The sequence below is a fragment of the Balaenoptera musculus genome, chromosome 4 (genome assembly GCF_009873245.2).
Source record: "Balaenoptera musculus isolate JJ_BM4_2016_0621 chromosome 4, mBalMus1.pri.v3, whole genome shotgun sequence".
In the NCBI taxonomy this organism is placed as follows: Eukaryota; Metazoa; Chordata; class Mammalia; order Artiodactyla; family Balaenopteridae; genus Balaenoptera; species Balaenoptera musculus.
In genome coordinates this window covers 77,664,401-77,678,449 of record NC_045788.1, presented here as the reverse complement: position 1 = coordinate 77,678,449, position 14,049 = coordinate 77,664,401, and the positions used below count along the sequence as shown (strand labels likewise).

The 14,049-nt window shown below is 36.2% G+C and overlaps 1 protein-coding gene across 1 annotated transcript in view; it reads right to left on the bottom strand.

Annotated features, from left to right (window-relative positions):
- Nucleotides 1-12,828, bottom strand: part of POLQ (DNA polymerase theta) — a 104,687-nt gene extending 91,859 nt beyond the window's left edge. Inside the window, 5 exon segments of the mRNA XM_036851791.1 lie at nucleotides 6,736-6,844; nucleotides 8,461-8,617; nucleotides 10,058-10,188; nucleotides 11,902-12,081; nucleotides 12,555-12,828. Coding sequence (XP_036707686.1) covers nucleotides 6,736-6,844; nucleotides 8,461-8,617; nucleotides 10,058-10,188; nucleotides 11,902-12,081; nucleotides 12,555-12,780 — 803 coding nt within the window. The 5' untranslated portion in view covers nucleotides 12,781-12,828.
- Nucleotides 12,829-14,049: the final 1,221 nt, after the last annotated feature.

Sequence of the window (14,049 nt, the reverse complement as noted above, 5' to 3'; positions counted from 1 at the left end):
GTGAAAAACAAATGAAAATGATGCTAAAAGACACACAGTACTAATTACAAATAGTGCTAACAATATTCTTGGTCGTGTCCTTTGGTATATACGTGTATAAATTTCTTCAGGTATATACCTAGGAGTAAAATTGCTGGGTCTTATATTATCTTCAATTTTATTAGATAATGTCCAACTGTTTTCCAAAGAGACTGTACCAGAGTTACACCCCTGCAATCCATGTGTGTTTTTTCCCAGTTTTATTGAGATATAATTGACACACAGCACTGTGTAAGTTTAAGGTGTACGGCATAATGATTTGACTTACATCATGAAAAGATTATCACAATAAGTTTTGGGAACATCCATTATCTCATATAGATACAACATTAAAAAAAACAGAAAAATGTTTTTTCCTTGTGATGAGAACTCTTAGGATTTACTCTCAATGACTTTTATATAGAACATACAGCAGTGTTAATTATATTTATCATGTTGTACATTACATCCCTAGTACTTAGTTATCTTATAACAGGAAGTTTGTTCCTTTGTCTACCTTCATTCAGCTCCTTCTCTCCCCAACTCTGCCTCTGGTAACCCACAAATCTGATCTCTTTTTCTACGAGGTTGTTCATTTTTGAAGTATAATTGACCTACAACACTGTTAGTTTCTGTTACACAACACAGTGATTCAATATTTCTATACATTTCAAAATGATCAGCATGATAAGTCTTGTTACAATATGTCATCATACAAAGCTATTAGTTATTAACTATATTCCCCACATTGTACACTTCATATCCATGACTCATTTATTTTGCAACTGAAGTTTATACCTCAGTCTTCCTCACCTATTTCTTTCCTCCCCACAACCCCCATCCTTCTAGCAACCATCTGTTCTGTATTTTTAGATTCCACATGTAAGTGAAATCATAAAGTATTTGTCTTTCTCTGTCTCTGTTATTTCACTTAGCATCATACACTCTAAGTCCATCCATGTTGTTGCAAACAGCAGGATTTCCTTCTTTCTTATGGTTGAATAATATTCCATTGTATATAAATACACCATGTTTTCTTTATCCATTCATCTATTGATGGGCACTTGGTTGCTTCCATATCTTAGCTATTGTAAATAATGTTGCATTAAACCTAGGGGTGCATAAATCTTTTTCAAATTAGTGTTTTTGTTTTACTTCAGATAAATACCCAGGGGTAGAACTGCTTGATCATATGGCAGTTCTACTTTTAATTTTTTGAGGAATTGCCATACTGTTTTCCATAGTGGCTGCAGCAATTTATATTCCCACCGAAAGTGCACAAGGGTTCTCTTTTCTCCATATCCTTGCCAACACTTGTTATTTGCTGTCTTTTTTGATAACAGCCATTCTGACAAGTGTGAGGTGATATCTCACTGTGGTTTTGATTTGTATTTCACTGATGATTAGTGACGTTGAGCATCTTTTCATATGCCTGTTGGCCATCTGTATGTCTTCTTTGGAAAAATGTCTATTCAGATCCTCTGCCCATTTCTTAATTGGATTTTTTTTTGATGTTGAGTTATATGAATTCTTCATATATTTTAGATATTAACCCATTACTGAATACATCATTTGCAAAGATCTTCTCCCATTCAGTATGCAGCCTTTTCATTTTGTTGAAAGTTTCCTTTGCTGTGCAGAAACCTTTTAGTTTGATATAGTCCCATTTATTTATTTTTACTTTTGTTTCCCTTGCCTGAGGAGACATATCCTAAAAATATTACTAAGAGCAACATCAAAGAGCATACTACCTATGCTTTCTTCTAGAAGTTTTATGGTTTTAGGTCTTGATTTAAATCTTTAATCCATTTTGAATTTATTTTTGTGCATGCTGTGAGACAGTAGTCCAGTTTTACCAACACCATTTATTGAAAAGGCTGTCTTTTCACCATTGTTGTATATTCTTGCCTCCTTTGTCATAGATTAATTGCCCATTAAAGTGTGGGCTCATTTCTGGGCTTTCTAATCTCTTTCATTGATTTATGTGTCTGTTTTTATGCCAGTACCATACTGTTTTGATTACTGTAGCTTTGCAGTATAGTCTGAAGTCACGGAGTGTGATGTCTCCAGCTTTGTTATTCTTTCTCCAGACTGTTTTGGCTATTCAGGATCTTATGTGTTTCCATACAAATTTTAGAATTTTTCATTCTAGTTCTGTGAAAAATGCCATTGGTATTTTGGAAGGGATTGCACTGAATGTGTAACTTGCCTTGTGTAGTATGGTCATTTTAACAATATTTATTTTTCCAATCCATGAAGCATAGAATAGCTTTCCATCTGTTTGTGTTGTCTTCAATTTCTTTCATCAGTGTCTTATAGTTTTCTGAGTACAGGTCTTCTACCTCCTTAGTTAGACTTATTCCTAGGATTTTTTTTTTTATTTTATATTGGAGTATAGTTGATTTACAATGTTGTTTTAGTTTCAGGTGTACAGCAAAGTGATTCAGTTATACATATACATTTATCTATTCTTTTTCAGATTCTTTTCCAGTAATAGGTAATTACAGAGTATTGAGTAGAGTTCCCTGTGCTATACAGTACAGCCTTGTTAGTTACCTATTTTATATATGGTAGTATGTATAGGTTAATCCCAATCTCCTAATTTATCACTTCCCCCCACATTTCCCCTATGGTAACCATAAGTTTGATTTCAAGATCTGTGAGTCTGTTTCTGTTTTGTAAGTAAGTTCATTTATATCACTTTTATTAGATTCCACATATAAGTGATATCATATGATACCTGTCTTTCTGTGTCTGACTTACTTCACTCCTTATGACAATCTCTAGGTCCATCCATGTTGCTGCAAATGGCATTATTTTGTTCTCTTTTATGGCTGAGTAATATTCCATTGTATATATGTACCACATCTTCTTTATCCATTCCTCTGTTGATGGACATTTAGGTTGCTTCCATGTCCTGGCTATTGTAATTAGTATTGCAGTGAACATTGGGGTGCATGTATCTTTTCAAATTATGGTTTTCTCCGGGTATATGGCCAGGGATTGCTGGGTCATATGATAGTTCTATTTTTAGTTTAAGGAACCTCCATACTCTTCACATAGAAGCTGTACCAATATACATTCCCACCAACAGTGTAGGAGGGTTCCCTTTTCTCCACACCCTCTCCAGCATTTATAGTTTGTAGACTTTTTAATGATGGTGATTCTGTGTGAAGTGATACATCATTGTAGTTTTGATTTGCATTTCTCTAATAATTTGCGATGTTGAGCATCTTTTCACGTGTTTTTTGGCCATCTGTATTCTTCTTTGGAGAAATGTCTATTTAGATCTTCTGCTCATTTTTTATTGGGTTGTTTGTTTTTATGATATTGGGCTGCATGAGCTGTTTGTCTATTTTGGAGATTAAACCCATGTCGGTCACTTTGTTTGCAAATATATTCTCCTATTCTATGAGTTGTCTTTTCATTTTGTTTATGGTTTCCTTTGCTATGCAAAAGCTTTTAAGTTTAATTAGGTCCCATTTGTTAATTTCTGTTTTCATTTTAATTACTCTGGGAGGTGGATCCAAAAAGATCTTGCTGCAATTTATGTCAAAGACTGTTCTGCCTATGTTTTCCCCTAGGAAGTCTATAGCATCTGGTCTTACATTTAGGTCTTTAATCCATTTTGAGTTTATTTTTGTGTATGGTGTTACGTAGTATTCTAATTTCATTCTTTTACATGTAGCAGTCCAGTTTTCTCAGTGCCACTTATTAAAGAAACAGTCTTTTCTCCATTGTATACTCTTGCTGCCTTTGTCGTAGATTAATTGACCATAGGTGCATGGGTTTATTTCTGGGCTTTCTATACTGTTCCATTGATCTATAAGTCTGTCTTTGTGCCAGTACCATACTGTTTTGATTTCAGTATGGTACTGGAACAAAGCTTTATAGTATACTCTGTGAAGTCAGGGAGCCTGATTCCTCCAGCTCCATTTTTCTTTCTCAAGATTGCTTTGGCTATTCTGGGTCTTTTGTGTTTCCATACAAATTTTAAGATTTTTTGCTCTAGGTCTGCAAAAAATGCCATTGGTAATTTGATAGGGATTGCATTGGTCTTCTACCTCCTTAGTTAGACTTATTCCTAGAATTTTTATTCTTTTTGATGCAATTATAAATAGGATTGTTTTCTTAATTTCTCTGATAATTCATGTTAGTGTACAGAAATACAACAGATTTCTATATATTAATTTTGTATCCTACAACCTTACATAGTTCATTGATGAGTTCTAGTATTTTGGTGGTGTCTTTAGGATTTTCTGTGTATAGTTATCATGTCACCTGCAAACAGCGGCAGATTTACTTCTTCCTTTCCAATTTGGATTCCTTTTATTTTTTTTTCTTGTCTGAATGCTGTGGCTAGGACTTCCTTACTGTTCCACATCTTTGTCACCACTTAGTATTGTCAATCTGTTAGGTATTTTGGACAGTGTGTGGTAATATCTCTTTGAAGAGGTAATTTACATTTCCTTGATTATTAATGAGATTAAGCACCATTTCATGTTTAGACACCATTTGGATACCCTCTTATAAATGTCTGTTCAAGTTCCTTACTCATTGATACATTAGATTGTATTTTTCTTCATTGACTTGTAGAATTTTTTTTAATGTTCAGGATAATGACTTTCCCCTTTCATTAATTTTTGTTCTTGTCTGTATTATTTTTCCTTCCACTCTCTGTGGCATTATTTTACTATTCTTTTTCTAAGTTCTAGAGATGAATAAGTCATTAATTTTCCAGTCTCTCCTCTTTAATAATATACACACTGTATACTATCAATTTCCCTTTAAAAACAACTCTAGCTGCATTTCATAATTTCATTAGAAAATATTTTTATTATACTTTCATTCCAAACTATCTTCCTGTTTCTACTGTGATTATTTTTTTCACCCCAAAAGGGGTCAAAATTATTTATTAATTTCTAAACACGTGGGCATCTTTTAGTTATGTTTTTCTTATACTTATTTCTCGCTTAATTCCACTGCTGTCAAAGAATATATTTTAAATGAGTTAAATCCTTTAAATATGTTGTTTTATGGCCTAGCATATGGTAGGGGGTTTTTTTTGTAAATGTTTCATATGTAACTGAAAAGAATATATATACTGCTCTTATTTGGTAAATATTCTACATACATCCATTAGGTCAAATTTGCTAATTGTATTAGTCATATCTTCTATATCCCTACTAATTTGGGATACAGATGATTATCTGCATGTTTTCCCACATACTGCAAGAGATGTGTTAAAAATCTCCCTAAACTGAAAGACAAGAGCTCTTAGATTGAAAGCAACTACTGAGTACCCAGCACAATGTTAGAAAATAGACCAACACTAAGACACATCAGTGAAATTTCACAATACTAAGGAAGAAAAGGATCTCTTAAAAACTCTCAGAGAAAAATTTTAAAATTTATATAGGGCTTCCCTGGTGGCCCAGTGGTTCAGAATCTGCCTGCCAATGCAGGGGACACAGGTTCGAGCCCTGGTCCAGGAAGATCCCACATGCCGGGGAGCAACTAAGCCCGTGAGCCACAACTACTGAGCCTGCGCTCTAGAGCCCACGAGCCACAACTACTGAAGCCCGCGCACCTAGAGCCCGTGCTCCCCAACAAGAGAAGCCACCGTAATGAGAAGCCCACACATCGCAAGTAAGAGTAGCCCCCGCTCACTGCAACTAGAGAAAGCCCGCGCACAGCAACGAAGACCCAACGCAGCCAAAAATAAATAAATAAATTTATAAAATTTATACAAAGGATGAAGGATCAGCATGGTACTGGATTTCTCAATAGTAATGAGAAAAATGAAGTACTATCTTAAAAACTCTAAAAGTATTTAAAATCTTGACTTTTGTACCTGGAAAATCTATGAAATAATTGTAAGGTATTTTCAGACATGCTAATTTTTGCAAAATTTATACCCAGAATAGCCTGTACACTGAAATAAAGTGGAACTTCCTAGAAGATATCCCCACTAAAATAAGAAAGTGAATCAAGAGAAATACGTATGATCACGAAAAAAGAGGGCTCTGACTCAAGCAAACAGCAATGGGAATGAATGATAATGATAAAAAGAGATCTCAAGATAACTGTTGTACAGCACATATATAGAGTAACCAACTATCTAAATTGGAACAACTCAGGAGGCTTTAGGAGAAACTTCTTCAAGAAAACAAATTGGGCAGAATAACAAATGTATTGGAACATATTGGGTGGAGATTTATATAAGTGGGGAAGAGGCTGGAGATAAATCAATGATAAGTTCATGGAAAACCAACTCATCAAACAAAAGACATTTATTAATTTCAGAGAAAACAAAAAGTTATTTAGAAAGTAAAAATAATCATAATATACCACATGGCTCAGTTGACAACGACACTTATATAGTCATAATAGTGTAATATTGAATACTGAACTAAGCAAAACTAGAATATAAGTATATTTGAAGAATGGGAATATAATGAGAGGATAAAGAGAGACTAAGGGGCTGGAGGAGGAGATCGGGCAGAGTGAGTAAAGAATATAAAAAAGAGCTAGATCTTCACCTTCCATAGTAAAAAGTGTATAATGTATAAAATGTACAAGTGTATAATGTGTAAACCTAAAAACTCAAGTAACTATATTTAGAGATATCCGTGTAAACAGAATATTATGCACTTTTGCAAACACATTCTCAACATTCTTTGGAATCTCAGGAACTTAGTTATTTCAGGTACTTACCAAGATGCTGATTTCTGAGTAATATAGGAAATCTTGGTCAGCAGAAGTTCCAGCAGATACCCTCGGGGAGAGTCTCCCAGCATATGCAATTCATCCACAACCACCATTCCTAAAGAGATTTTCCAGATACTAGTTTTTACAGAATTTCACAATTCCAAGAATTTTAAAAGACTCAACATCTTGTATCTTGTACCATAAATAGCTGTCATTATAATACACTGCAGGTAATACAAATTTCTAACCATAAAACAAAAATCAGATTCCACATAGCAGACAACTCTTTTCCAAGATATTTCAAGTATAATAAGTGGTCTTACCACAATGTATTCTGGATCTAAAAATCAATGATTAGCTAACTCAGGTCTAACTCAAGGAAAACTTCGTCGTGTTACTCAGACAATTCTTAATTGGCAACCTTGTAGAAATACATGTACAATGAAAATCAAGGACATCCACGACAATTATTCAGTGGGTTGACTTTTCTATGGGGAAAACAGCCAGGGCAACCATACTGATGTTAGCAAGTGCTTAGAAAAACAGAATCAGATCAAGAAGAAATAAATGACTTTAAGGGGATGTTTTTGTTTGATTATGGTAGACTAGTGACTCACCCTACTATAAAACATAAATATGATCATAATTCCCTCCTCCCCTACTTGGAGAATCAAACCAGTCTATGCACTTGGAATAATGCTCAAGAAGTACTGAAATTAGTATCAACGAATGCCTCCTTTAAACATTTTCATAACATCATAGTTTGCATGGGCACTGGTGTCTCCCCCACAAATCCCCCTACAAAAATAAAGACCTTTCAGACTATTTCCTAATGACACATGATGATCCTTTTCCTCATCAATTACCTATTTCCAAATCATATTGTATGATGACTTATTTCAGCATTCATTCATCCACCCAAAAAATATTTATTCTACCTAGTGTGCCAGGCACTGTGCTAGGTATAGTAGATATAACACTTAATCTGATACAACACAATCTGACAATTCTGATACAAACTGATGAATGTGATTTCTCTCTCCAAGCTTTATAGAGCGGAGCCTGTGTCTCATTAATCTTTGATTTTACTCCCCACCCCTAGCCTACCCTAACTTTACCATTTAAGTTCACCAAGAAAACAATGAGTAGCTAACTGATATTCTTGCAGCTTCTATTGCTGCTATAACCATTCTCTTCCTGTTGCTACCTCTACATAGTGGGCTTTCCCAAGTGGTTGGAAAAGAAAAAAAAAAAGGATTAAGGTAGAAAAGTTCCAAGCTCAAATACAGTGCCAGTTTCTATAGCTCCCTACCATTTGCCTGCTAAATGGTAGCCTCTGGGTCCAGGCCTAATCTAGATACCACAGTACCAGAATATGATAATGAATACATATATACACTAATTGCAGAGATGGCAGATGCCTCCTTCTATTCCTGGTAAACTTTAGATAGGAAAGAAGCAATGAGAAATGACTTGAGGGTTCAAGGATACCCTCTATGCTTTGTAAAGTGCAAAAATACAAGGAAGTAGAGTCAATAACATCAGTAGGATGCAAAACTTTTTTTTTTTTTTTTTACAGAGTTCCTAACATTACAGATGCCAATTCTCACCTCCAGAAGTAGATGACAGACAATAGAATAAAACATAAGACATACAGAAATCACAACAGCTTCACTCCATTCTATCAAAAATAGCAAAAGAAAGTATATACTTATTTCCTTATTTGCTTACCTAATATATCCATCTTATTCTCCTCTATGAGGCGATTGATCAGACCATTGGCTCTCTCAATTGTGCAGACAGCAATATCCAAAGAAGAGAAATGCCCTGTTGGAGAGGTACTGCCCATATAACCATCTACTTTTATTCCTACTTCCTGAAACAGACTCTAAATTGAGTAAAAAGGAAAAATACAGGGGAAAATATTTGAAATTCATGAATCTTAAATTGGTTCTGTCCCAAAACATAGACATAAGTATTCAAATACATTTATCAGATTACTGTTACTTATTCCTGGTCAGGGCACACTGGTTCTTTTTAGAATCATATACTAAAAATAAGAAGTTCAGAACTGACAAAACTCAGTACAGAGATTTTCTGTTAAGACAGAGTCAAATAAAATGGCATACTTAATCAAATAAGTTCTAAGAGCTCTTTATAGAAATTAAAATTAAAGAAAAACTACCTTAAGCATTAACATTTTTAATCTAATAAACAAGCAAGAAACTCACTCTTTCTTTAACCCTAATGTAATATTTTCAGAAACAAATTTATACTTCATGAGGAAAATATTCTCATTATTCCACTAAAGATTAGTTTTTTATATAATGGAAGAAAAGGTTTCAAAAGTCAAATGCAATGGGACTTCGATGTTAATTTTTTTTAGTTTAACTTTTAACTAACATACCTTCTCAATAAAAAGGATCATTATTTTGTTACTTTGGTCTAAGTTGAAAGGATGTTACCATGTAGAACCATCTTTGTTGGCTATTTGACCTCTGAAATAACTGTTAAAAAAGATTTATAGAACCACTGAATTTTAGAGCTGTTCATTCAATAAAATGTTTCTGAGTGTTTACTAAGTTAACCCATAGTTAACCCCATAGTTTCATTTTACCAGTGAAAAAACTGAGGCCCAGCAGATTATGTGTCTGGCCTGAAGACACAGGTAGTGGCAAAACTGGGAAGAGAACTCAGATTTTTTGTATTACCACTGCAATAATCTTGGCATTCCAAAATCACATTTTTTCACTGCAGAAATCAGAATAAATTTATTCTATTTAATGAAATATTGTATTTGTAAAAATACCTTAAAGACCAGTGAGCATCACACAAATGTATACTGTTGTCATTCATTTTTGCAGGAGAACAGAAGAAGAAAACACAGGTCTGGAGCTTTACATAAGCACCAATGGATCTTGTTCTTCATCCTCTAACGTTCCCAAATGGCCCTGCATTAGGATGGGATATGCTTCCTCAAACACACTTCCTTTCCATGCTTCAGTATAGTCCTACTATTCACTTAAGAGGTTGATTCTTAATTTGCACTTTTATATGCTAATTAAAGTACTCTGCCTATTTCCTAAGGAAAAGTTTATAAATTTTTACACAATTTTCACCAATTGCTCTTTGATTTAATGGCCCTTTCTCCTTTATGCAGTAATTTAAAAGTTTCCCCTCATAAATGGTCAACTTTTAAAGCTACAATGGGATGTAATAAAAGAAATTTTATTTTCCAATTGCTTTTATAATTCTATTTCAAACGAGTAAAGCCGAAGCTGCCAATAATAGGCCTTTCACAATTTCAAACTTAGTAGAAGAACATTACCTGGAAATAGTATTTCTTCTCTTTAGCCACAGAGACAAAGGGCAGAATAAATAGAGCTTTCTTCCGCGTTTCCAAGACCCGCTTCAAAATAAGTAGTTCAGCAACAAGAGTCTTCCCAGCACTTGTAGGAGCTAAAACAAGTTATTCGGTAAGGTTATCACAAAAAGAAGTAATATCTGATACACTGCATTAATAAGTGTTTTAAATCATATCCAGTAACTAAATAGCCCAAGGCTAAACTATCATTAAGGCCCCAGCTAGCATTTGAAACCTTTATACCCTGAAATGCCCGACTTTAAACCAGGTTTCTAAATACTCTCACAGTGAAAATAGAGACAAAGAAATCTTTACATCAAATAAATGATGAATATTACTGAGTACCTAGCTTATACCTAAAGATCCTTTCCTTTAAGTACTGAATAGTTAAAAGCCCTGCTTTGGGGAAGTAGATAAAAAGCTTTAATACATTGTGATAGGAGCTATGATAGAAGTTGAGGGAGAAGAGCTGTAAGGAAGTTTATGGAAACAGAACTTATGAGAGCAAAGAAGGCAAGAAGAAAGGAATGCCAAGCAGAAAAAAACAGCATGTGTAAAGGTCTAGAGGAAAGCGTGGTGTGTTCAGATGATAGTAAGTAATTTAGTAAGTCTGAAGTATAAAGTACAAGTAGGGGATTGAAAAAAGAGATATGAAAGTGCCACATGGAGAAGACTTTTATAATCCTACCACGTAAGGAATTTATCCTGAAAGCAATGCAGAGTGACTAGTGAGTTTTATGAAAAGGAATGACAAAATCATATTTGTACTTTATAGAGATCACTTTGGCTGCAGGAGCAAAGCAAGAGCAGAAAGAAAAGATTAACTAGTTAGAGAACTATTGCATAATCTAGAAGATGATAGTAAACTAGGTAATGGACCTAAGAACAGAGAGTAGTAGCCAGAATCAAGACATTTGAGGTAATAGACACTACACTTGGTGATTAATTAATGCGAGTCGGTGAGCAGAGTTATGAATGACACCCAAGTTCTTGTTTAAGCAACTGAAACAGTCAGGCCATTCTACCACTGCCACCAACTGCCACTAGTTAGCATTAACTGAGTATTTCTTACATGTCAAAAACTTTTCTAAGCCCACACCCTGGCACTCATGCTCTCTGCGCGCGCACGCGCTCACTCCCTCCCTCCCTCTGCTTCTCTCTCTCAACTAATTTGCAAGGTTACACAGTCAGTAAACAGCCTGAACTTATATCTATTGACAGTTAACTCTCTAATTATTTTTGGCAGCCATAATGAAAATCTGGATGACTCACAATTTCAGAGAAAACTGATACAAAGGACGTACATCTTACCAAGTGATTAGATTCTAAAGTCAGTATACTAAGCACAGATGGTTAAAAATTATGTAAGTCAAAGTTGCTCTTGAAAGCCCATATAAACCTTTCATAAAGTATATTACATAGGGTTTTGTATATACAATCCTGTATAAGCAGGTCAACTTATAAACATATAACGTAAAATGTTCACACACTGAAAAGCAACTGAGATCAACTGTGGGAAGAGCACATTTACATCTCATACTGCACACCCACTCTGGGACATATGTTTTTTGAGAGGAATGGTAGGCAGATAATTCTGTTTAAATTGTTGGGTTTTTGCCTTCCCCCACCCTACCATCTAATGGAATTTTCATAATTGAAGTATGAATATGAAACTCTGCTTTTCAAATATTTTAAGACTTTCTCTAGTTATAAAGCACTTTCTCACCCTACCTTACCTCAATAGAGTGTCCTTTACATTAATAAGTCTTAAAATTAGTAGAGAAATTAACTTGCACAAATTTGAATACCTGAATAGACTAAATTCTTTCCTTCCAGGACTTGTCCAAGCAAAAGGCACTCTGCTTGCCATTCAAACATCTTTTTTACACCAAAACTGTGATATTTCTCCAGAACCGCTGTAGGAAGCCCCCAATTTGCCAATAGCAGCTTATCTACTTTATCGTCAGGAAACGTCTGCTTGCATTTCCCTTTTAGGAAAAAAAAGAAAAAAAGGACATAGTTGAATTTAGTTCTAACATAAGACTTCAGTAATTAGCCTTCCACTGTGTTTTGGGATTCCTATGTGTTGTAAAGAGGCTATTTAAAGTACATCCTGACAATATAAGGATCTGTAAGGAGCACTGCGCACTATTAGGAGTGAATTCCCTACAGGTGATGAGATTTGGCCAACTAGCAAGTTGTTTCTGTAAATAAAGGTCGAAAAGACCCAGAAACCACTTGAAGATTACTACCAGACAGTCGCTGAATATGGACTGAAAGCTCTTCCACGTCAATAGAAAGTGACGTGCCGCACCAGGTCCTAGTCACAAACTGAGAAAGGGGAGTAGAAGCCTAGCAGGCCGTGCAAACGCGCGAGCTCCGCGCGGTGAGGACACCTCCCGACGAGGGGCCCGGGTGAGCTGCCCACCTCGCCCGCTGCCCACGGAGTGCCTGGGAGTACCTGCAGCTCTGGCCGGCGGGCGGCCGCGGTCCCTCAGGCTGCGTCTCAGGCCCGGGGGCGGGCTCAGCACCGGCCGCGAGAGGAGCAGGGGGCTGTCACTGCTGTCACCGCCGCTTCCCGAAAAGGAGTCTGAGCCTGATGCTGAACGTCGTCGTTTCCCACTCCAGCGCGTCAGATTCATCGCGAAATATTCTCGGCCATTCAAGGAAAGGCACAGTCCCAGCATCCTCCCGCTCGGAAGAAACAGAGGCTGGCGACAGATGCGGCCGCCATCTTCCCGCCACGGCTTTCAAACTCAAGCCTCCCAGCCCGCCCCGGAACCATAGAGTTCTCAGTGACGAGAGTAACCTGAGGACCATAGAATCGTGGGGAAGGAGCGGCTCTCGCTGGTGTTCTAGGCCTCCGGCCGCTCACCTTGGTTGTCGGATAGTGAAAGAGAACCAGAGTTGGACCTAGATTAAACGAGGGGAAAACCAAACTCAGTATATATAATCTCCAATTATAATCATACTGGCTTAAAGTTTTTCCTTTTCTTTTTGTCCATGTCTGGTTTAAATAGCAAGTTTATGTTAACTTCATAAAATGAACTGCCCATAATCGGTAGAGAAGTAGCTCTATTTAACATATCGTATTTTTAAAACAATTATTACAAATTATATGTGCAAAACATTATACAAGTAAAATTTAGGATTTAGAATGGAGTGCAATTTACTTTCTCCTGGTATGTGATGGTAGGGCAGAGGTTATTTCTGTACACAATTTCTACTTTAGCCATCATACGCTGTGAGGAATATGTGATGGAGAGATAGGGACTGCGGCCGATAGACCTCTTAGGTAGTAGAACACTGCATGGAAGGGGCTCTGGATGTGCCTGAGTGATCATTCGGAACCAAGAGCTTGTTAATGGATCTGTGCTCTACCTTTGGCAAGGTAGGATCAAACGAGTTCTGGACTTAAATTGATGCCAGTTAAATACCCAGTTGCACAATTCGTTTCACCAAGCAAATCTAGTAAGGGAAAGGACTGCCTTGAAGGGGCGGTGCTTTTCTACAGCTCTAAAAGTCTCAAAAGGACCAGTCCAATGACAACAACAAAAATTCTCCTATTTCCCGGACTTGTAGCCTGGGAAATAGGAGAATCAGTTCTCCTGTGAAACCTTCCTTGTTAAAAGAAAATTTTGGGGGACAGTATTCTAAAATTCCACAAGATGGAGACATTACTCCATGAAGGAAGCACTTTTCTTAGTTACCTTTCGTGCAATCATTCACTCAACTAGTTATTGAGCGTCTACTACGTGCTAGGCATTGGGTATATGGCAGGGAAATGGAAGAAATGGCTCCTGCTCTCAAAGTGAAAGAGACTAGAGGAGACAGACATTAAACTAATTAATTATTGATAATTTTAAATTGTACTAATGCTCAGGCAAAAAAGAATAGAGTGCTATCAAAGAAATAAAAGAATCCTAATTTAGATTGTAGTCATGGAAGATCTTTCA